Below are 24616 nucleotides of genomic sequence, written 5' to 3'. Positions count from 1 at the left end.
CAGTAATATTGCTGGCAAAGTAACATAGAAGATCTTCAATCAAAAGTAGAGTAGCTGTCAGAAGAATAGAGGGAGAAACAATGGAGAACCCGAGAAAGCAGGCATGGGTTCCCTCTTGCATTCCAATACCTAAGAATTGGGTTGAAATCATGACATTTGTTACTTATTTTTGCAATTTGTTACCCCAGACAATCAAATAACAGCACACTGGCCAATATGCCTGTCCTACCTGGGGGAGAAGTCCAGTACCAGTCTTCAAACTCTCTTCCATGATATGCAGCATCCTTTGGAACTTTTCATCATCATACTCAAAGCGATCCCCAAAGACGATGGAGCATATTACATTACTCACTGCATTGTTAATAAGAAAATGTGGGTCAAAGGGGCAACCTGAGGAGAAAGGAACAAGAGATGAGAATGCTTATTTTTAACATCTTCTTAGTACAACATAAGGGTTAACATATCACCCCTTTATGCTCGTCAGTCGATCAGATTCACATTTTTCATATGTCTTTAGAGGAGAGTAGGTGATCTGAGCACTAGCTGCTGATAAAACTTTCAAACTGGCGGAGCATACTCACATCTATAGTACTGCACATTGTGAGAGAAGCAAGTGAGCCTACCACTTCCCCAACATGCTTGATGTCCAAGGACATGAACAGAGCAGTTGTAAGGAGAATTCTTTTGGTTTTGAAAGGGCAGTGCAGGGATAAGCATGAGAAGGGTGGGAGAAGGTGGGACAGCAATTGGCCAGGTGACCAAAGTGCCCTCGTCTAATTCCATTTCCACCCCTCACAGTGGTCGGTTGTACACATGCCCACACAACTTCTATAGCAAGAAGGTGAATGCTGGACTTTGGATATTGTGTACCAGTGATAGCCTGGTTTACCGGGCAAGCAGCAAGGGAAGGAAGGGTACTAGGAGACTGTGGGGTTGTTGAGGTAAAAATACACATACAAGAGAAATTTGGAACACAACATAATCCCAATGGCAGTGAGGTATTTTCAAAGTTACATTTGCTATATTGTGGTTCAGTGTCGCTGTGAGAGTATTAGAGAGGTAAGAAGGCAAATTGTGAAAGCAAACAGGCTTTTCTACGTGGCTGGAGCACCGCGCAGCATAGCCACACAAGCGTTACCACACTTGCCTGATCCACGCATGTGCCTCAACCACACAAATGCGTGGTTAAGGCATATGCGTGGTTCAGACACACAGCAGGAACAGCCAGGAGAGGAACGCTGCCGCTGGGTAAGTGGGGCTGGGGTGGTTGAGGGGATTTTTAAGGAGAGGGCTGGGTAGGTTTTAGAGTTCAGCGCTGGGGCGGTCGGGTAGTTTTTAGGACAGGGCTTGGTAGGTTTTAGGGTTCAGTATGGGGTTGGGGTTTCAGGGTACTTTTTAGGACAGGACGGGTATGTTTTAGGGTTCAGGGCGGGGTTGGTCCGGGTAGTTTTTAGGACAGGGTAGGTGTGACTGGCTGAACGGCATAAACCAGGCGGAGATTGGGTAGTATGGTAAGGAAGAGTTTTTTTTTATTATTATTTTCTTTCTTTGCCCAGGCGTTTCAAAACCAAGAGTTCAGTTTGGTATGGCGTAACCCGATTAGTGTCTCTTCTTCTAATTCTTCGTTCTTCTTCCTCTAGGTCCGTGGATTCTGAGAACTCGGGTTGGCTCCAGGAAGGTTCCGGTAAGAGAAACAGAAGAACGCCACGGTAAGTACAAGGATATTTCTGGGGTTTTCTCTTTAGATAGGAAGCAGGGAAAGGGTAAGTGGGGAGATAGAAAGAGAGTGCATTCACCCGTGCGCTGTCTCTACACAAAAATGCCTGTGATTCATTTAGGTGCCCCACAGTGCTCCCAGGTAAGTCAGGATAGTCAGTCTCTCTTCACCTTAAAGGGACTGTGCCCTTCCTTTATCCCCCCCCTTTCCCTTCTCACCCCTCCCCAGTTCCCTTTCCCGGTGGGGTTTTAGCATCTCTTTCCCTTGTCCCTAGGAGGGACCGTACCTTTGTGAGCCACGACCCTCCGGGGTCGTGGCTGGGCTCTTTGGTCCTTGCCTCCTGCGCTCCTTCCTCTACGGCCTCGTTCTTCACGTCTCCTCTGTTGTCGGCCCCTTGCTCCGTCGTCTCCTGTTGTCCTGCTCCTTGTTCTCGCTCCTCGCTTCTTTCGCCGTTTTCTCCTCCTTCTCTCCTCTCGACGCGTTCTGACGTCTTTTGACCTCCCGCGTCCCGGAAGGTCTCGAGCGTTTCCCTGGAAACAGGGAAACGCGGGTAGTGACGCCTCGAGCGTTCCCATGGTAACATGGGAACGCGGCTCTGACGTGTCTGGGAAACCCGACCCGGAGTCAACGGCCACTGTCCAGGAAGTGATCGGGGTTGCCCGATCACATACCCCATCCCAAGAACGGTCCTGCTCGAGGACCGGAGTAGAGCAAGGAAACCTGGACAAGTAATCTGCAGGACCCTGTTGCGACCCAGGGACATGGCAGACCTGGAAGGAAAAAGGCTGTAGTTCAAGAAACCAGCGCAAAATCCTAGAGTTGGAATCCTTATGTGAGGCAAGCCAGGTAAGAGGCGCATGATCGGTATACAGTAGAAAAGGTCTACCCAGGAGATAATACTGCAAGTTCTCCACTGCCCATTTAATGGGCAAGCACTCTTTCTCAATGGTGGGGTAATGACATTCCCGGGGAAGAAGTTTCCTGCTGACAAACACAATTGGGTGATCCCTACCGTCCGGGTCAGGCTGCGCGAGCACCGCCCCAAGGCCCACATTAGAAGCATCTGTGTACAGATGAAAAGGTCTAGAAAAATCAGGGCATTGCAAAACCGGTTCCGAGGTAAGAGAGGATCTTAAACGTTCAAAACTAGTCCACTGACTTTCTGAAAAAGGGACCAACTTGTTGGGGTGATGTTTGGATAACAAATCAGTAAGGGGGGCCGCAATAGTGGAATAACCCGGTATAAATCTACGGTAGTAACCCACTAACCCAAAGAAGGAACGCAAATCTTTTTTCGTTTTTGGGATTGGTGCATTTTGAATTGCTTCAATCTTAGTCATTTGTGGTTGCAGTGTACCATTGCCTATCTGATAGCCAAGATATGATATGTCATTCTTCCCTAATATGCACTTTTTAGGATTAGCCGTCAACCCTGCTCCTGTCAGTGTGGTCAAAATTTGGTCGAGATGGTGTAGATGGTCTAGCCAAGTGTCGCTAAAAATGACGACATCATCGAGATAGGCTGCAGAGAATGAGTGGAAGGGTTTTAATAACCTATCCATCAACCTCTGAAAGGTTGCCGGGGCTCCGTGGAGACCAAAGGGTAGCACTGTGAATTGATAAAGGCCGGATTGAGTAGAGAAGGCTGTTTTCTCTTTATCTTCGGGGAAAAGGGGAATTTGCCAATACCCTTTAGTGAGGTCCAATGTAGACATGTAGTTAGCTCTTCCTAGCTTCTCTAGGACATCGTCCACACGGGGAATAGGATAAGAGTCAAACATAGAGATTGCATTGAGTTGTCGGAAGTCAATACAAAAGCGAACTGTTCCGTCAGGTTTTGGGACCAGAACTACTGGAGAGCACCAGGGACTGACAGAGGGCTCAATTACTCCTAAGTGTATCATCTTTACTATTTCTTCTTCTATGATATGTTTCCTAGCCTCGGGAATACGATAAGGCCGTTGTCGGACAGTTTGCCCTGGTGGTGTTCTTATTCTGTGATAGATCAGGGAAGTTCTGCCAGGTATGTCTGAAAAAACCTGTGGGTATTGGGTTAACAGGGAGTACAACTGATCCTTCTTGGACATTGTCAGGGAAGTGTTGATACAGGGTATATTTTCCTTTTGTTGATTCCCAAAGGGAAACATTTCTATCTCTACCTCCTTAATGGGAGATACAAGAAGGCCCATTGCTACCGTCTCGCTAACCTCATCCTCTGCTTTCCATTTCTTGAGGAGATTCACATGGTAAATTTGTTTTTTTGGGGGGTTGACACTTAGTTCTAAGAGATAGGTGACAGGGGAGATTGCTCTAATAACCCTATATGGCCCCTGCCATCTGGCTAACAATTTTTGGTCTGACGTGGGTCGCATAATCAAGACTTGATCATTAGGAAGAAATGTACGCAATTTACTTCCCCTATCATAATATTGTTTTTGAGTCTCTTGGGCCTTTTCCAGATGTTGTCGTACATTCTCCCATAACTCTTGTAAATGTGATTTAAGCTTTTGGACGTATTCTAACAATGGTCGTCCTTCCTCTTCCTCTTCTTCCTCCCAGGTCTCGATGGCCATATCTAAAAGGGAACGGGGTTGCCTTCCGAACACCAGTTCGAACGGGCTATGTCCTGTTGAGGACTGCTCGTGGGTTCGAATGGCATAGAGAACTAAGGGCAGTTTCTGGTCCCAATCCCTCCCCGTTTCGTCGACTATTTTCTTTAATAGAGTTTTAATAGTCCGGTTGTATCGTTCAACGAGCCCGTCTGTCTGTGGATGATACACTGAAGTTTTGATTTGGGTAATCGCGAGTATCCTACATATCTGTCTCATGAGGTTGGACATGAAGGGCGTACCCTGATCAGTGAGTATTTCTCGGGGAAACCCTGTCCGAGTGAATACCGTTATCATTGCCTGAGCTACCGTTTTCGTCGTCATGCTGGCAAGGGAAATGGCTTCGGGGTACCTTGTTGCATAATCTACGATAACCAGTATATAAGTGTGTCCCTTAGATGAGGGAAGTAAGGGTCCAATTAGATCCATTCCCACCCTACTAAACGGGATATCGATGATGGGAAGAGGTAGGAGGGGTGCTTTCCGGGGTCGGCCTGGTTCTGTGAGTTGACATCTAGGGCATTGCGAGCAATATTTCCTGATGTGGGCAAACACCCCTGGCCAGTAGAACCTCCGGAGGAGATATTCCTCGGTTTTTTCTCTGCCGAAATGGCCCCCTCCCGGTTGATTGTGGGCTAGGAGGAGTACTAGGTCTCTATATGCTTCTGGGACTACTAATTGGTGTTTGCGTTCCCCGGCCCTGGTAGTGGTTACCCTATACAGAAGGTTTCGTTGTACTAAAAAATAGGGACCCACCTCGTCGGTTTCTTCAGTTTTTGCTGTTCTCCAAGCATGAGTGAGGGTAGGGTCCTCTCTCTGATGTTGGCGGAAACTTATGGGTGCTCTATAATTCTCTGCTATCACTCTTATGGGTTGTCTGGTTTCTTTAACCTCTCGAAATTTCGCCTTTCCGTCTCTTTTTTCCCGACGGGAAAGTTTCCTACGATATGGGGGACACTCAATGGTGCTATAAGAAAAAGGGGCCTCGGTCCACCATTCGAGGCTCTCCTTCTGATTTTGGGTACCATTTAAGAGTTGTTGAAAATGCACATAGTCGGTGCCAACAATACATTCTTCAATCAGTTGATCCATAACTCCCATGGGAAGAAGGTCTCTATATTCCCCCCACTCTAACTCTACTGTGGTAAGGGGGTATTGCTCCTTATCGCCATGTATACAGCAAATGGTAACTCTTGGGCTGGTGTTCTCATCCACCGGGTCTATGAGATATTGTCGGATGACCGATTGACTACATCCAGAGTCTATGAGGGCAGAGAGGAGGTGACCATTGATTTTTAAAGTCTGTTTAAATGTGGTTTCCCCTTTCCCAGTACATAGTACCCTGCGTCGTGTTACTCCTATCTCCATAGGTTCCACCCCCTCTGTCTTCCTGGGGCACATGCGAGCTATATGTCCCCATTCTCCACAGTTAAAACATTGGGGTCCTGGTATTGGATGACCCTCCCCTGGTTTACGTGGGAATGGGTCTTCTATAGGATATCTCGGTGCGGGCTTTGCTGGAGGTGTGAGGGGTTTGAGATTGGGCCGAGGTTGTAGTGATCTCACGTCAGTGGACCTGTGGTACGCACAGGCCAAGTCTATAGCCATGTCTGTATCCACATTTGGATGTTGTCTTATCCAATTTTTTGTACTAGTTGGTAAGGAGTCCAAGTATTGTTCGAGGATGATTGTCTTGATAACGTCCTCTCGGTTAGTTCAGATAGGCCCCAACCATTTGAGTGCCAAGTCCTTAACCCTGAAGTAGAAGGTTCGGGGGTCCTCATTCTGTCCCCACTTTACTTTACGGAATTTTACTCTATAGTACTCGGTATCGTGGCCCACCCGTTCCAAAATGCTCCTTTTTATGTCCTTGTAGGATGTGGTACCGGCTGGATTGGCTGCTTGATAAGCTGCCTGGATAAGACCGGTGAGTAAAGGAGCGATGTATTGTCCCCATCTGTCTTCGGGCCATTGAGCTGAAGAAGCGACCCGTTCAAAGTTAGTAAAGAAAGAGTCCGGATCTTCCCCTTCCTGATATCGTTGTAGAACCGAACTGGGGACATTAGGGTGAACCTTACTGGCAGCTATGGTCTCAGTTAACTTTTTCATGGCTGTTTCATGGACAAGCTGGTTGTTCGCCAAGATGGTGGCCTGACTTTTTAGGGCGGACTGCAAGGCCTCCCTATCCTCCTTGGCTTCTTGCTGGTGAGCTTCCCAGACCAGCTGTAAATGGCTCTGGCCTTCTGCCAGCTGCTTAATCATGTCCTCTAGGCTAGGACTTTCACTCATTGTTTATACCGTTCCTCAGCCGTCGCGGTTTAATCCTACTTCTGACACCACTGTGACAGGCTGAACGGCATAAACCAGGCGGAGATTGGGTAGTATGGTAAGGAAGAGTTTTTTTTTATTATTATTTTCTTTCTTTGCCCAGGCGTTTCAAAACCAAGAGTTCAGTTTGGTATGGCGTAACCCGATTAGTGTCTCTTCTTCTAATTCTTCGTTCTTCTTCCTCTAGGTCTGTGGATTCTGAGAACTCGGGGTGGCTCCAGGAAGGTTCCGGTAAGAGAAACAGAAGAACGCCACGGTAAGTACAAGGATATTTCTGGGGTTTTCTCTTTAGATAGGAAGCAGGGAAAGGGTAAGTGGGGAGATAGAAAGAGAGTGCATTCACCTGTGCGCTGTCTCTACACAAAAATGCCTGTGATTCATTTAGGTGCCCCACAGTGCTCCCAGGTAAGTCAGGATAGTCAGTCTCTTTTCTCCTTAAAGGGACTGTGCCCTTCCTTTATCCCCCCCCTTTCCCTTCTCACCCCTCCCCAGTTCCCTTCCCCGGTGGGGTTTTAGCGTCTCTTTCCCTTGTCCCTAGGAGGGACCGTACCTTTGTGAGCCACGACCCTCAGGGGTCGTGGCTGGCCTCTTTGGTCCTTGCCTCCTGCGCTCCTTCCTCTACGGCCTCGTTCTTCACGTCTCCTCCGTTGTCGGCCCCTTGCTCCGTCGTCTCCTATTGTCCTGCTCCTTGTTCTCGCTCCTCGCTTCTTTCGCCGTTTTCTCCTCCTTCTCTCCTCTCGACGCGTTCTGACGTCTTTTGACCTCCCGCGTCCCGGAAGGTCTCTAGCGTTTCCCTGGAAACAGGGAAACGCGGTAGTGACGCCTCGAGCGTTCCCATGGTAACATGGGAACGCGGCTCTGACGTGTCTGGGAAACCCGACCCGGAGTCGACGGCCGCTGTCCAGGAAGTGATCGGGGTTGCCCGATCACAGTAGGTTTTAGGGTTCAGGCAGGGGCAAGGGTTCTGGGTAGTTTTTAGGACAGGGCGGGGTAGTAGGTTTTAGGTTTCAGGGCCGGGGGTCGGGTAGTTTTAGGACAGGGTGGGGTCGTCTTTAGGACAGGGCGGGGTAGGTTTTAGGGTCAGAGTGAGGGGTTGGGGTAGTTTTAACGACAGGGTAGGGTAGTTTTTACCACAGGGTAGGTTTTAGGATTTTGGGTGGGGGATCAGGGTAGTTTTTAGGACACAGTGGGGTAGTTTTGAGGACAGGGTACATTTTTGAGTTTAGGGCAGAGGGTTGGGGTAGTTTTTAGGACAGGGTGGAGTAGTTTTAGGAACAAGGGAGATTCTAGGGTTTAGGGCGGGGCAAGGGATCATGGTAGTTTTTAGGGCAGGGTGGGGTAGTTTTTGGGACAGGGTAGGTTTTAGGGTTTAGAGCGGGGTTCGGGTAGTTTTTAGGACAGGGTGGGGTAGTTTTTAGGATATGGTAGGTTTTAGAGTTTGGTGTGGGGGATCAGGGTAGTTTTTAGGACACTTTGGGGTAGTTTTGAGGACAGGGTAAATTTTAGAGTTTGGGGCAGGGGGTTGGGGTAGTTTGTAGGACAGGGTAGAGTAGTTTTATGAACAGGGGAGATTCTAGGGTTTAGGGCCGGGCAAGGGATCAAGGTAGTTTTTAGGGCAGGGTGGGGTAGTTTTTGGGACAGGGTAGGTTTTAGGGTTTAGAGCGGGGGTCGGGTAGTTTTTAGGACAGGGTGGGGTAGGTTTTAGGACAAGGCAGGGTAGCTTTTAGGGTTTAGGACAGGAAGGGGGCAGTTTTTAGGGTAGGGCAGGGTAGGTTCTAGGGTTTAGGGCGAAAGGTCAGGGTAGTTTTTAGGGCAGGGTGGGTAGGTTTTAGGGTTCAGGGTGGGGCTAGGTGGTTTGGGTAGTTTTTAGGACAGGGTAGTTTTTAGGGCTCAGGGCAGGATGTTGGGTCGAGGTAGTTTTTAGGACAGGGTGGGGTAGGTTTTAGGTTTTAGGGAGGGGGCAAATGGGTCAGGGGGTTGTATCACACAACCTTGCATGGCATTGCCACATATACCTTTACTTAGCATGCTTTTACAATGAAATTTGTAGTAAAGGCATGACTGGTAAAGACATGCGTGGTAAAGACGCGATCGTGGTTCCCACCCCGTTGTCAAGCCATGCGTAGTTCTGTCATACAACCAGGAGGCACTTATCAGCCTAGCAGCTGAAAGGTGGTAAATGGGATGTGGGATGAACAGAGGGGGGATGGTGTAGCAAAAGTGATAAGCGTCTCTAAATGGGTTGTTTGCAGGAGCAATTACATTTATGTTAGCTGAGGCAGCCGTTTATGGTTTGAGGCGATGAGTCCACGTCAGAAGAAAGGTAGGAACCGGAGGCCTGGATGAGGTTAAAAATAAAGGGCACAGACAGATAAAGGTGCACAGAGCTTGGATTGATAATATAGGAAGTGGCACGGTAGTTGTATGTGAATCTGTAGAAGATCACACAGAAGAAACATGTTGTGGAGACACTTTCTGCACGAACCAGATTTTCCCCAGCATAACAAACCCAATCTGGTGGACACACTTCATGAAAAAATTCCACGCACTGTATTTTTCTAATTGGATACACGAATTCCTTGTTTACCTCCCTCTCTACCCGCACCCCCACCTTCACATACCCTTTCTGCCCTATTTACCTTCTTCCTCTTTTCACTTTCTTCCTATATGCTCTCCCCCTTCGACTATTCATTAATCAGCTCACTAGCATATCTCATACAGACCACAGAGATAGGACAACTAAATGTTGTTTCAAGGATTTTTCAAAACAGATGGAGTTTTAAAGCCCTTCCTCAGACAGGGCATTTCACCAACCAACCACAGCAAAAAAATCCAGAACCCAGCTTTTTCGCTTTTTTTCCCCTAGGGGTGAGAAGGTATTTCCCTGTGCGTCAAAGAAGCCCTGGTGGGTAATGTGTAGTAAAACTTTGCTTCAGGTGCATTTGGATGCCACTGAACAGTGTCGTATCTGAGACAATCATGGACTGGAAGTGTAGGAAAAAGCTGACAGGGAGCGTTGTGCAGTTTCCTCAATAACATGAGCAGAATTTGGTAAACTGAAGCCAGCACAAATTCAGTTATTCTGACAATCCTCCATCAACTACAATTTTCTTTACCCCCATCTTCTACTCATGGATTTATCCTTGTACCTCTTCCGATAACTGTAGGAAGTTGGCTCTGTATGTGCTATTTCAAAGTAAGGAATAGCATGCACAGAGTCCAAGGGTTCCCCTTAGAGGTAAAATAGTGGTAAAAATAGATAATACTAATGCTCTATTTTGTGGTAGTGTGGTCGAGCAGTAGGCTTATCCAAGGAGTAGTGTTAAGCATTTGTTGTACATACACAAGACAATAAATGAGGTACACACACTCAGAGACAAATCCAGCCAATAGGTTTTTATATAGAAAAATATCTTTTCTTAGTTTATTTTAAGAACCACAGGTTCAAATTCTACATGTAATATCTCATTCGAAAGGTATTGCAGGTAAGTACTTTAGGAACTTCAAATCATCAAAATTGCATGTATACTTTTCAAGTTATTGACAAATAGCTGTTTTAAAAGTGGACACTTAGTGCAATTTTCACAGTTCCTGGGGGAGGTAAGTTTTTGTTAGTTTTACCAAGTAAGTAGGACACTTACAGGGTTCAGTTCTTGGTCCAAGATAGCCCACCGTTGGGGGTTCAGAGCAACCCCAAAGTCACCACACCAGCAGTTCAGGGCCGGTCCGGTGCAGAGTTCAAAGTGGTGCCCAAAACACATAGGCTAGAATGGAGAGAAGGGGGTGCCCCGGTTCCGGTCTGCTTGCAGGTAAGTACCCGCGTCTTCGGAGGGCAGACCAGGGGGGTTTTGTAGGGCACCGGGGGGGACACAAGTCCACACAGAAATTTCACCCTCAGCAGCGCGGGGGCGGCCGGGTGCAGTGTAGAAACAAGCGTCGGGTTTGTAATGGAAGTCAATGGGAGATCTCGGGATCTCTTCAGCGCTGCAGGCAGGCAAGGGGGGAATTCCTCGGGGAAACCTCCACTTGGGCAAGGGAGAGGGACTCCTGGGGGTCACTTCTCCAGTGAAAGTCCGGTCCTTCAGGTCCTGGGGGCTGCGGGTGCAGGGTCTCTCCCAGGCGTCGGGACTTTAGGTTCAAAGGGTCGCGGTCAGGGGAAGCCTCGGGATTCCCTCTGCAGGCGGCGCTGTGGGGGCTCAGGGGGGACAGGTTTTGGTACTCACAGTATCAGAGTAGTCCTGGGGTCCCTCCTGAGGCGTCGGATCTCCACCAGTCGAGTCGGGATCGCCGGGTGCAGTGTTGCAAGTCTCACGCTTCTTGCGGGGAGCTTGCAGGGTTCTTTAAAGCTGCTGGAAACAAAGTTGCAGCTTTTCTTGGAGCAGGTCCGCTGTCCTCGGGAGTTTCTTGTCTTTTCGAAGTAGGGGCAGTCCTCAGAGGATGTCGAGGTCGCTGGTCCCTTCGGAAGGCGTCGCTGGAGCAGGATCTTTGGAAGGCAGGAGACAGGCCGGTGAGTTTCTGGAGCCAAGGCAGTTGTCGTCTTCTGGTCTTCCTCTGCAGGGGTTTTCAGCTAGGCAGTCCTTCTTCTTGTAGTTGCAGGAATCTAATTTTCTAGGGTTCAGGGTAGCCCTTAAATACTAAATTTAAGGGCGTGTTTAGGTCTGGGGGGTTAGTAGCCAATGGCTACTAGCCCTGAGGGTGGGTACACCCTCTTTGTGCCTCCTCCCAAGGGGAGGGGGTCACAATCCTAACCCTATTGGGGGAATCCTCCATCTGCAAGATGGAGGATTTCTAAAAGTTAGAGTCACCTCAGCTCAGGACACCTTAGGGGCTGTCCTGACTGGCCAGTGACTCCTCCTTGTTATTCTCATTATTTTCTCCGGCCTTGCCGCCAAAAGTGGGGCCTGGCCGGAGGGGGCGGGCAACTCCACTAGCTGGAGTGTCCTGCTGGGTTGGCACAAAGGAGGTGAGCCTTTGAGGCTCACCGCCAGGTGTGACAATTCCTGCCTGGGAGAGGTGTTAGCATCTCCACCCAGTGCAGGCTTTGTTACTGGCCTCAGAGTGACAAAGGCACTCTCCCCATGGGGCCAGCAACATGTCTCGGTTTGTGGCAGGCTGCTAAAACTAGTCAGCCTACACAGATAGTCGGTTAAGTTTCAGGGGGCACCTCTAAGGTGCCCTCTGTGGTGTTTTTTACAATAAAATGTACACTGGCATCAGTGTGCATTTATTGTGCTGAGAAGTTTGATACCAAACTTCCCAGTTTTCAGTGTAGCCATTATGGTGCTGTGGAGTTCGTGTTTGACAGACTCCCAGACCATATACTCTTATGGCTACCCTGCACTTACAATGTCTAAGGTTTTATTTAGACACTGTAGGGGTACCATGCTCATGCACTGGTACCCTCACCTATGGTATAGTGCACCCTGCCTTAGGGCTGTAAGGCCTGCTAGAGGGGTGTCTTACCTATACTGCATAGGCAGTGAGAGGCTGGCATGGCACCCTGAGGGGAGTGCCATGTCGACTTACTCGTTTTGTCCTCACTAGCACACACAAGCTGGCAAGCAGTGTGTCTGTGCTGAGTGAGAGGTCTCCAGGGTGGCATAAGACATGCTGCAGCCCTTAGAGACCTTCCTTGGCATCAGGGCCCTTGGTACTAGAAGTACCAGTTACAAGGGACTTATCTGGATGCCAGGGTCTGCCAATTGTGGATACAAAAGTACAGGTTAGGGAAAGAACACTGGTGCTGGGGCCTGGTTAGCAGGCCTCAGCACACTTTCAATTGTAAACATAGCATCAGCAAAGGCAAAAAGTCAGGGGGCAACCATGCCAAGGAGGCATTTCCTTACACAACCCCCCCCCAAACGAAAGAGGATGAGACTAACCTTTCCCAAGAGAGTCTTCATTTTCTAAGTGGAAGAACCTGGAAAGGCCATCTGCATTGGCATGGGCAGTCCCAGGTCTGTGTTCCACTATAAAGTCCATTCCCTGTAGGGAGATGGACCACCTCAACAGTTTAGGATTTTCACCTTTCATTTGCATCAGCCATTTGAGAGGTCTGTGGTCAGTTTGAACTAGGAAGTGAGTCCCAAAGAGGTATGGTCTCAGCTTCTTCAGGGACCAGACCACAGCAAAGGCCTCCCTCTCAATGGCACTCCAACGCTGCTCCCTGGGGAGTAACCTCCTGCTAATGAAAGCAACAGGCTGGTCAAGGCCATCATCATTTGTTTGGGACAAAACTGCCCCTATCCCATGTTCAGAGGCATCAGTCTGCACAATGAACTGCTTAGAATAATCTGGAGCTTTGAGAACTGGTGCTGAGCACATTGCCTGTTTCAGGGTGTCAAAGGCCTGTTGGCAGTCCACAGTCCAGTTCACTTTCTTGGGCATTTTCTTGGAGGTGAGCTCAGTGAGGGCTGTCACAATGGATCCATACCCCTTCACAAACCTCCTGTAGTACCCAGTCAAGCCAAGGAATGCCCTGACTTGAGTCTGGGTTTTTGGAGCTACCCAGTCCAGAATAGTCTGGATCTTGGGTTGGAGTGGCTGAACTTGGCCTCCACCTACAAGGTGTCCCAAGTAAACCACAGTTCCCTGCCCTATCTGGCATTTGGATGCCTTGATAGAGAGGCCTGCAGATTGCAGAGCCTTCAAAACCTTCCTCAGGTGGACCAGGTGATCCTGCCAGGTGGAGCTAAAGACAGCAATATCATCAAGATAAGCTGTGCTAAAGGACTCCAAGCCAGCAAGGACTTGATTCACCAACCTTTGGAAGGTGGCAGGGGCATTCTTTAAACCAAAGGGCATAACAGTAAACTGATAATGCCCATCAGGTGTGGAGAATGCTGTCTTTTCTTTTGCTCCAGGTGCCATTTTTATTTGCCAGTACCCTGCTGTCAAGTCAAAGGTACTTAGAAATTTGGCAGCACCTAATTTATCAATGAGCTCATCAGCTCTTGGAATTGGATGAGCATCTGTCTTGGTGACAGAATTGAGCCCTCTGTAGTCCACACAAAACCTCATCTCTTTCTTTCCATCTGTGGTGTGAGGTTTGGGGACCAAGACCACTGGGCTAGCCCAGGGGCTGTCAGAGCGCTCAATGACTCCCAATTCCAGCATCTTGTGGACTTCCACCTTGATGCTTTCCTTAACATGGTCAGACTGTCTAAAGATTTTGTTCTTGACAGGCATGCTGTCTCCTGTGTCCACATCATGGGTACACAGGTGTGTCTGACCAGGGGTTAAGGAGAAGAGTTCAGGAAACTGTTGTAGGACTCTCCTACAATCAGCTTGCTGTTGGCCAGAGAGGGTGTCTGAGTAGATCACTCCATCTACGGTACCATCTTTTGGGTCTGATGACAGAAGATCAGGGAGAGGTTCACTCTCTGCCTCCTGATCCTCATCTGTTACCATCAACAGATTGACATCAGCCCTGTCGTGGAAGAGCTTAAGGCGGTTTACATGGATCACCCTTTTGGGGCTCCTGCTTGTGCCCAGGTCCACCAAGTAGGTGACCTGACTCTTCCTCTCTAGTACTGGGTAAGGGCCACTCCATTTGTCCTGGAGTGCCCTGGGAGCCACAGGCTCCAGAACCCAGACTTTCTGCCCTGGTTGGAACTCAACCAGTGCAGCCTTTTGGTCATACCAAAACTTCTGGAGCTGTTGGCTGGCCTCAAGGTTTTTGGTTGCCTTTTCCATGTACTCTGCCATTCTAGAGCGAAGGCCAAGTACATAGTCCACTATGTCCTGTTTAGGCTCATGGAGAGGTCTCTCCCAGCCTTCTTTAACAAGGGCAAGTGGTCCCCTTACAGGATGACCAAACAGAAGTTCAAAGGGTGAGAACCCTACTCCCTTCTGTGGTACCTCCCTGTAAGCGAAAAGCAGACATGGCAGGAGGACATCCCATCTCCTTTTGAGTTTTTCTGGGAGCCCCATGATCATGCCCTTTAATGTCTTGTTGAATCTCTCAACTAAGCCATTAGTTTGTGGATGGTAAGGTGTAGTGAATTTATAAGTCACTCCACACTCATTCCACATGTGCTTTAGGTATGCTGACATGAAGTTGGTACCTCTGTCAGACACCACCTCCTTAGGGAAACCCACTCTGGTAAAGATACCAATGAGGGCCTTGGCTACTGCAGGGGCAGTAGTCGACCTAAGGGGAATAGCTTCAGGATACCTGGTAGCATGATCCACTACTACCAGGATATACATATTTCCTGAGGCCGTGGGAGGTTCCAGTGGACCAACTATGTCCACACCCACTCTTTCAAAGGGCACCCCCACCACAGGAAGTGGAATGAGGGGGGCCTTTGGATGCCCACCTGTCTTACCACTGGCTTGACAGGTGGGGCAGGAGAGGCAAAACTCCTTAACCATGTTGGACATATTGGGCCAGTAGAAGTGGTTGACTAACCTCTCCCACGTCTTGGTTTGTCCCAAATGTCCAGCAAGGGGAATGTCATGGGCCAATGTTAGGATGAACTCTCTGAACAGCTGAGGCACTACCACTCTCCTAGTGGCACCAGGTTTGGGGTCTCTGGCCTCAGTGTACAGGAGCCCATCTTCCCAATAGACCCTATGTGTTCCATTTTTCTTGCCTTTGGACTCTTCAGCAGCTTGCTGCCTAAGGCCTTCAAGAGAGGGACAGGTTTCTTGTCCCTTACACAGCTCCTCCCTTGAGGGTCCCCCTGGGCCTAAGAGCTCAACCTGATAAGGTTCAAGCTCCAAAGGCTCAGTTCCCTCAGAGGGCAGAACTTCTTCCTGAGAAGAGAGGTTCCCTTTCTTTTGCTGTGTTGCAGTTGGTTTCCCAACTGACTTTCCTGTTCTCTTGGTAGGCTGGGCCATTTTTCCAGACTCCAGCTCTACTTTTTCACCCTGTGCCTTGCACTGTGCTCTTGTTTTCACACACACCAGTTCAGGGATACCCAGCATTGCTGCATGGGTTTTTAGCTCTACCTCAGCCCATGCTGAGGACTCCAGGTCCTTTCCAAGCAGACAGTCCACTGGGATATTTGAGGAGACCACCACCTGCTTCAGGCCATTGACCCCTCCCCATTCTAAAGTAACCATTGCCATGGGATGTACTTTTCTCTGATTGTCAGCGTTGGTGACTGTGTAAGTTTTTCCAGTCAGGTATTGGCCAGGGGAAACCAGTTTCTCTGTCACCATGGTGACACTGGCACCTGTATCCCTCAGGCCCTCTATTCTAGTCCCATTAATTAAGAGTTGCTGTCTGTATTTTTGCATGTTAGGCGGCCAGACAGCTAGTGTGGCTAAATCCACCCCACCCTCAGAAACTAGAGTAGCTTCAGTGTGGACCCTGATTTGCTCTGGGCACACTGTTGATCCCACTTGGAGACTAGCCATACCAGTGTTACCTGGATGGGAGTTTGGAGTGGAACTTTTCTTGGGACAGGCCTTGTCTCCAGTTTGGTGTCCATGCTGTTTACAGCTATGACACCAGGCCTTTTTGGGATCAAAGTTTTTACCCTTGTACCCATTGTTTTGTGAAGAGGCTCTGGGCCCACCCTCCTGTGCAGGTTTTTGGGGGCCTGTAGAAGACTCTTTACTATTTTTAGTTTTGGTTGTCTCATCACCCTTCTGCTGGGGAGTCTTTGTGACCCCTTTCTTTTGGTCACCCCCTGTTGAAGTCTTGGACACCCTTGTCTTGACCCAATGGTCCGCCTTCTTTCCCAATTCTTGGGGAGAAATTGGTCCTAGGTCTACCAGATGCTGATGCAGTTTATCATTGAAACAATTACTTAACAGGTGTTCTTTCACAAATAAATTGTACAGCCCATCATAATTATTTACACCACTGCCTTGAATCCAACCATCTAGTGTTTTCACTGAGTAGTCAACAAAGTCAACCCAGGTCTGGCTCGAGGATTTTTGAGCCCCCCTGAACCTAATCCTGTACTCCTCAGTGGAGAATCCAAAGCCCTCAATCAGGGTACCCTTCATGAGGTCATAAGATTCTGCATCTTGTCCAGAGAGTGTGAGGAGTCTATCCCTACACTTTCCTGTGAACATTTCCCAAAGGAGAGCACCCCAGTGAGATCTGTTCACTTTTCTGGTTACACAAGCCCTCTCAAAAGCTGTGAACCATTTGGTGATGTCATCACCATCTTCATATTTAGTTACAATCCCTTTGGGGATTTTCAACATGTCAGGAGAATCTCTGACCCTATTTATGTTGCTGCCACCATTGATGGGTCCTAGGCCCATCTCTTGTCTTTCCCTCTCTATGGCTAGGATCTGTCTTTCCAAAGCCAATCTTTTGGCCATCCTGGCTAACTGGATGTCCTCTTCACTGGAGTTATCCTCAGTGATTTCAGAGTTGTTGGTCCCTCCTGTGAGGGAACCAGCATCTCTGACTATTATTTGTGGAGTCAGGGCTTGAGAAGCCCTGCTCTCCCTAAGTAGGACTGGAGGGGGGGAATTTCCCTCCAAGTCACTATCTTCCTCCTCTGAGTTGCCATCCTCAGAGGGGTTGGCCTTTTCAAACTCTGCCAAAAGCTCCTGGAGCTGTACTTTGGTAGGTTTGGGGCCCATTGCTATTTTCTTTAGTTTACAGAGTGACCTTAGCTCTCTCATCTGTAGATGGAGGTAAGGTGTGGTGTCGAGTTCCACCACATTCACATCTGTGCTAGACATTATGCTTCTAAAAGTTGGAATACTTTTTAAGAAACTAAAACTGGTTCTAGAATCTAATTCAAACTTTTACAAACTTTTAAACTCTAAAAGAAATGCTAAACGGGATCTAACACAAGGCCCTAGCAGGTCTTTTAAGAATTTAGAAAACTTTTCAAATTGCAAAAATCAATTTCTAATGACAATTTTGGAATTTGTCGTGTGATCAGGTATTGGCTGAGTAGTCCAGCAAATGCAAAGTCTTGTACCCCACCGCTGATCCACCAATGTAGGAAGTTGGCTCTGTATGTGCTATTTCAAAGTAAGGAATAGCATGCACAGAGTCCAAGGGTTCCCCTTAGAGGTAAAATAGTGGTAAAAATAGATAATACTAATGCTCTATTTTGTGGTAGTGTGGTCGAGCAGTAGGCTTATCCAAGGAGTAGTGTTAAGCATTTGTTGTACATACACAAGACAATAAATGAGGTACACACACTCAGAGACAAATCCAGCCAATAGGTTTTTATATAGAAAAATATCTTTTCTTAGTTTATTTTAAGAACCACAGGTTCAAATTCTACATGTAATATCTCATTCGAAAGGTATTGCAGGTAAGTACTTTAGGAACTTCAAATCATCAAAATTGCATGTATACTTTTCAAGTTATTGACAAATAGCTGTTTTAAAAGTGGACACAGTGCAATTTTCACAGTTCCTGGGGGAGGTAAGTTTTTGTTAGTTTTACCAAGTAAGTAGGACACTTACAGGGTTCAGTTCTTGGTCCAAGATAGCCCACCGTTGGGGGTTCAGAGCAACCCCAAAGTCACCACACCAGCAGTTCAGGGCCGGTCCGGTGCAGAGTTCAAAGTGGTGCCCAAAACACATAGGCTAGAATGGAGAGAAGGGGGTGCCCCGGTTCCGGTCTGCTTGCAGGTAAGTACCCGCGTCTTCGGAGGGCAGACCAGGGGGGTTTTGTAGGGCACCGGGGGGGACACAAGTCCACACAGAAATTTCACCCTCAGCAGCGCGGGGGCGGCCGGGTGCAGTGTAGAAACAAGCGTCGGGTTTGTAATGGAAGTCAATGGGAGATCTCGGGATCTCTTCAGCGCTGCAGGCAGGCAAGGGGGGAATTCCTCGGGGAAACCTCCACTTGGGCAAGGGAGAGGGACTCCTGGGGGTCACTTCTCCAGTGAAAGTCCGGTCCTTCAGGTCCTGGGGGCTGCGGGTGCAGGGTCTCTCCCAGGCGTCGGGACTTTAGGTTCAAAGGGTCGCGGTCAGGGGAAGCCTCGGGATTCCCTCTGCAGGCGGCGCTGTGGGGGCTCAGGGGGGACAGGTTTTGGTACTCACAGTATCAGAGTAGTCCTGGGGTCCCTCCTGAGGCGTCGGATCTCCACCAGTCGAGTCGGGATCGCCGGGTGCAGTGTTGCAAGTCTCACGCTTCTTGCGGGGAGCTTGCAGGGTTCTTTAAAGCTGCTGGAAACAAAGTTGCAGCTTTTCTTGGAGCAGGTCCGCTGTCCTCGGGAGTTTCTTGTCTTTTCGAAGTAGGGGCAGTCCTCAGAGGATGTCGAGGTCGCTGGTCCCTTCGGAAGGCGTCGCTGGAGCAGGATCTTTGGAAGGCAGGAGACAGGCCGGTGAGTTTCTGGAGCCAAGGCAGTTGTCGTCTTCTGGTCTTCCTCTGCAGGGGTTTTCAGCTAGGCAGTCCTTCTTCTTGTAGTTGCAGGAATCTAATTTTCTAGGGTTCAGGGTAGCCCTTAAATACTAAATTTAAGGGCGTGTTTAGGTCTGGGGGGTTAGTAGCCAATGGCTACTAGCCCTGAGGGTGGGTACACCCTCTTTGTGCCTCCTCCCAAGGGGAGGGGGTCACAATCCTAACCCTATTGGGGGAATCCTCCATCTGCAAGATGGAGGATTTCTAAAAGTTAGAGTCACCTCAGCTCAGGACACCTTAGGGGCTGTCCTGACTGGCCAGTGACTCCTCCTTGTTATTCTCATTATTTTCTCCGGCCTTGCCGCCAAAAGTGGGGCCTGGCCGGAGGGGGCGGGCAACTCCACTAGCTGGAGTGTCCTGCTGGGTTGGCACAAAGGAGGTGAGCCTTTGAGGCTCACCGCCAGGTGTGACAATTCCTGCCTGGGAGAGGTGTTAGCATCTCCACCCAGTGCAGGCTTTGTTACTGGCCTCAGAGTGACAAAGGCACTCTCCCCATGGGGCCAGCAACATGTCTCGGTTTGTGGCAGGCTGCTAAAACTAGTCAGCCTACACAGATAGTCGGTTAAGTTTCAGGGGGCACCTCTAAGGTGCCCTCTGTGGTGTTTTTTACAATAAAATGTACACTGGCATCAGTGTGCATTTATTGTGCTGAGAAGTTTGATACCAAACTTCCCAGTTTTCAGTGTAGCCATTATGGTGCTGTGGAGTTCGTGTTTGACAGACTCCCAGACCATATACTCTTATGGCTACCCTGCACTTACAATGTCTAAGGTTTTATTTAGACACTGTAGGGGTACCATGCTCATGCACTGGTACCCTCACCTATGGTATAGTGCACCCTGCCTTAGGGCTGTAAGGCCTGCTAGAGGGGTGTCTTACCTATACTGCATAGGCAGTGAGAGGCTGGCATGGCACCCTGAGGGGAGTGCCATGTCGACTTACTCGTTTTGTCCTCACTAGCACACACAAGCTGGCAAGCAGTGTGTCTGTGCTGAGTGAGAGGTCTCCAGGGTGGCATAAGACATGCTGCAGCCCTTAGAGACCTTCCTTGGCATCAGGGCCCTTGGTACTAGAAGTACCAGTTACAAGGGACTTATCTGGATGCCAGGGTCTGCCAATTGTGGATACAAAAGTACAGGTTAGGGAAAGAACACTGGTGCTGGGGCCTGGTTAGCAGGCCTCAGCACACTTTCAATTGTAAACATAGCATCAGCAAAGGCAAAAAGTCAGGGGGCAACCATGCCAAGGAGGCATTTCCTTACAATAACCAAATCCTAGCATATCCATCCCTACCTTTTCGCTTGTTTCTCTGCCTACTGCCTGTAGCCTTATATCTTCACTTCTTCCTATACCGTACTGCGTCTACCACTATGTGTACCTTTGTACCTCTCCAAAGGCATATACCCTAGTACTTCTACTCTTAATACCTTGTAGGTCCTCACTATACCACTGCCACTTTAATTGTCCATCTACTCACTGCTTGTATCGTTTTCCCTTTATTCCCCAACAATTCTTAATGTCCTCTACTTCTACCCCTGTACCCCCACAACTGTCTACAATCTAGTACTTCTATCCTACCAATACCTTTGTACCTCTAATCCTACCACCTCTGTCCTACCTATACCCTCATCATAGTACCTCAATCCCAGTCAATACCTTTTTACTCCTACCTATACCCTGGCACCTCCACGTCAGCCTATACCTTTGCCTATACCCTAGCACCTCTAGTATTACATATACTCTAATATCTCTACCTCTACCTTAATATATTTACTATATGCCTGTATCATTGTATCTCTAGCCCTATGAATACTCTACTGCTTAAATTTTAATTCTAGGCATAGATCTTGGAATTCGCTTAGATTAGGCTTAAAAAGAAAATCACTCCTTATATCTTTAAAAAGGAAGCTGAAAACAAGCCTTTCTAGAAGGCTTGCTAGATACTTCAGGGACCAACCACACTTGATTTAGTGGAGTAGGCTCCACAAAACTTTATTTCTTCTGGCCAGCAAGTGCTGAATTAATTTCCAGATCGTGTTGACTCTGCAACCTTTGACCAAGTGTGAGAAGCCCTATCTGAAAACTCTGAAAGACCTAGCACTACAAAGTGACTCTATACTGTAAGCCAACACCTCACAAATCAATAAAATAAATCATTTTATAAAAGGAATATGTGAATACAACAAAAAAGCAATCTCACATTCCAGGCCTTGGGTACTAAGAAATCAGACACAGGCAAGCTTACCTACCAGCACATTGATCTAGTGCACTTTTTTTTATACAAATACAGGTCAAATAGGCTGACAGTTATAGGGGAGCGACATGAAACTGAAAACAATAGGCCAGGCCAGCATCTGCGCCCATTAGGTGTGGAAATTGCTGGACAGCAGCCTCAAGTCATTGATCCTCATCTAAGATCGTGGCTCCACCTCCAATCTTAGATGGTAGCTCGCATTCCCCTTTGTAAATACCAGCTCAGTTGAGGGGAATTACCGAGTTCGACTTCCATTACAAAGGCCTTCTGGGAAACAGGAAGCTGCCCTACATTCCTGGATGATGCTACTGACAGTGGATCTCTAGACCTTTGAAGCTACAAATCCTGCACAAACCTGTGGGTAGGATATTGTTCTATTTCTTTTGTGTTATGCTATATTTCACCAGTTATTTTTAAGCCTAGCGTAAAGACAGCTTCAGCTGTTGTTGAAGACCTAATGGCTAGAGTACATTATACACAGTGGCTTTTGGGTCAGGTCCTTAGTCATGGTTAAATGGCTCTCGTGCCTGTCTCAATTCTCTGCTCCTTATTCAATGTCTTTCCTCCCTATTCCTTTGCTTGTCTCTGCTGCTAGAACATTGCTCCTTTACCATCATTTTGACTGGCTGACTTTCATCTTTCTGCTGCCGATGCAAGAAGGCTATTTTTTTTTCAGAATACTTGGGAATTTGCCAGGGGGGAATACTTCGCAATGGCAAAGGAGCGTCGCCACCCCCCCCCCCCCCCCCGGCTAAGCTAGGAGCTGAAAGATAAAACGATATTTCTTTATCATTTTATCTTTCAGACGTGTGCTCAGCCAGCAACATGTGAAGGGAGGGGCTGGCTGTGCCACGGGAGGTGGGAGGGGGAGAAGGAGAGAATGCACCTAAGTGCGTGGGTGTGTTTGGCCATCCGTCTCAGAATGGCCAAACACACATGTGCACTTAGGTTTCTCCAGCCTGGCTATGTTGAACAGCTAGGCTGGAGAAACTGCAAAGACCCCAGGGTTGTGTGTGAGCAGCAGTCCAAGCTGCTCAGACCAATCCTGACGCTACTTTTCATGCTAGGTTTAGCATTAAAGCAGCGCTAGAATTGCTGGGGAGTCTGTGCTGTGTCCCAGTGAATACTGGGACCCCAGAAGAGGATCAAGGTGGAAGGTGGTGGTGGCGACGGGAAGAGGTATGTTTTCTTTTATTATTTTTTATTCCCTGGCCGCCCCTCCACTTGAGATTTGCAGCCGCCACCACTGGAATTTACCGCTTTCTTCCCTATCTCTCGTCAGCACCACTTATAGTCGATACTCCCAACCATACATCCTACCACCGCTTGTCCATTGCTCCCACACCATCCACACTCCCTGCTTCATTAATAAACTTTGTGTGATGGCTTAGCAGCTGCACACTGCTGCCAGACATTTCATTTTCTTGCCTGCTGTTCCCCATACCCTCATCAAAATTTTGCACTTTTATGTTATTAATATTTCTCCAAGAGCTCAGCAGCTGCACTTGCTTACCTGTCTGTTGCACCACAGCCCACAGCCCTCTGACCACCTCCCACTCCCTTTTCACACTTAGGGTTTTCATCCTGCAGATGAAGGTATTGTGTGAAAGGAGACAAAGTCAGAAGCATCCTATTTAAGCTCTTGCTCACTACAGCTCATATATATAACCTTGTGCATTTGTTGTTTTATCCCCTATAGGTGCTGCTACTACCTCTGGAGGTGTCCTGTTTGTCCAAGGTGTTTCTACACCTCTCAAGGGTATGGAACCAGGACTTCATGGACTATCACCGCAGAAAAATATTGTGCCCTTCATATACTGACAAACATATCACCCCATTGGAGTTAAAATAGAAAACCAACACCAAATAGATAGCTATGTAAGATATGAAATTAGTGCCAGGCAATATGTTTGCAAACAATATTCTAACTTGCAACTCTGGCAAGTTTTGCTCTCCTTCATTAACTAATCGTAGTGTGACCGTGAGAGGAGCTGTGACTGGTAGTGAGTGGTGTTGGCCTGTCAAATGGTGCTGCTTCTCAGCCATTAGTCTGACACATGCAGATTGAAAAAGTAAAATCAATTTAATAGAGATCTGTTTCCGAAACCAGATGCAAAACTCATGTCTGTATTTATTTTTAGCCCACGTGGGCACTGCAACCCCTATGATTTGTAAGTTCTCATTTAAATATGCAGAGTCTTATCAGTACATATAACTTAGATAGCATTTAGTCTTATGTGTGTATTTTTCGTTAGCTTTAAGTTATGGGGATTTTATTCTTAAATAAACTGAAATTGATAGAGGAACGGAGTGAAGTTTGCATGTTGGTAATGATGATTGCGATGGCTCTAGCACATAGATGCCGGAGAGGCTGTTTGAGTTCCCGTGGATGAGAGAGATTATTAGAGCTGGTAGCAAATTGATCGGCGTGAAGTGAGCGGTCAGTAGGTGTGTGGACAAGTGTGTTGTAGAATCCAGCTTTGGCTTCATTCTGGAATGGTGATGCTGGCTAGGTTGGTGTTGCTGTATGGTGGACGAAGGCAGTAGACTTTCTTGAGAGGATTTATTTAGCTGGGGTCCCTATTGGAGTAGAAGGTAATGCTCATGGGGAATAATGTACTAACTGTTGCTGGAAAAATTGAGTGAGGCATCTCGTCTCACCAGAGACACGTGCGTAAAGTGTTTATTGTGTTGAGAGTGGTAACGTATTTCGGAGGGAGTTCATGAGGAATTTTCAATTATTCTGTACGGTTATGGAGTATTGGGGTGGGTTTGTCAGTGTTATGCGAGGAGCAAGGCTGAACGATAATGTATACTGAGTGACTGACACACACTACAAATTGGTCTGTTGACGTGAGTGTTACTAGTAGCCTCTAAGATGCCTAGAACTGGTGCATCTTCAAAAAAGGTCGTCAATGATGTGATTTGTTGCAGATGTACAGGGACTGAGTTCCAGCAGCTGTGGCTTTGGTAAGAAAAAGGTCAGCATACAATGGACTGCAATAATCTAAGAAGGATTTAACAACATCTCATACTACTGGAGTCCTGTTGGAAGTCTGAAGACCCTGGTCGAGGTGTTATAATAAAATCAGATCACAGGAGTAGCTGCTGACTACTGCACGGACGATCTCTCATTAACATAGCTTCCTCATATGTTATAGCATGATTTTTTTCACCTTCTCCAATCATCATCTCTATACATCCTCTCCAAACGAATGTCCTAAATATATTACAGTTGCAATGCATAACGTTTCCTGTAGAAATTCCCTGCTGCTGGCAAGTGAATAACTAATATGCTCATATACACCTTGTAACTCAGGTTCAATAAAGCTCACAGTAAGGTCTCATATGCCCAGACTGCACATTTC

At 47.8% G+C, this 24616-nt stretch overlaps 1 protein-coding gene across 1 annotated transcript in view; it reads right to left on the bottom strand.

Moving 5' to 3' along the window:
* LOC138292718 (cytochrome P450 2D15-like) overlaps positions 1-24616 on the bottom strand; it is a 206552-nt gene that overhangs the window by 109047 nt on the left and 72889 nt on the right. The window contains exon 4 of the mRNA XM_069231449.1: positions 230-390. Coding sequence (XP_069087550.1) covers positions 230-390 — 161 coding nt within the window. The remainder of the gene's footprint in view (positions 1-229; positions 391-24616) is intronic.

The sequence above is a fragment of the Pleurodeles waltl genome, chromosome 4_2 (assembly GCF_031143425.1).
Source record: "Pleurodeles waltl isolate 20211129_DDA chromosome 4_2, aPleWal1.hap1.20221129, whole genome shotgun sequence".
NCBI classification, from domain to species: domain Eukaryota; kingdom Metazoa; phylum Chordata; class Amphibia; order Caudata; family Salamandridae; genus Pleurodeles; species Pleurodeles waltl.
Note: the sequence above shows the minus strand (reverse complement) of the source record. Positions and strands in the feature narration are given on the sequence as shown.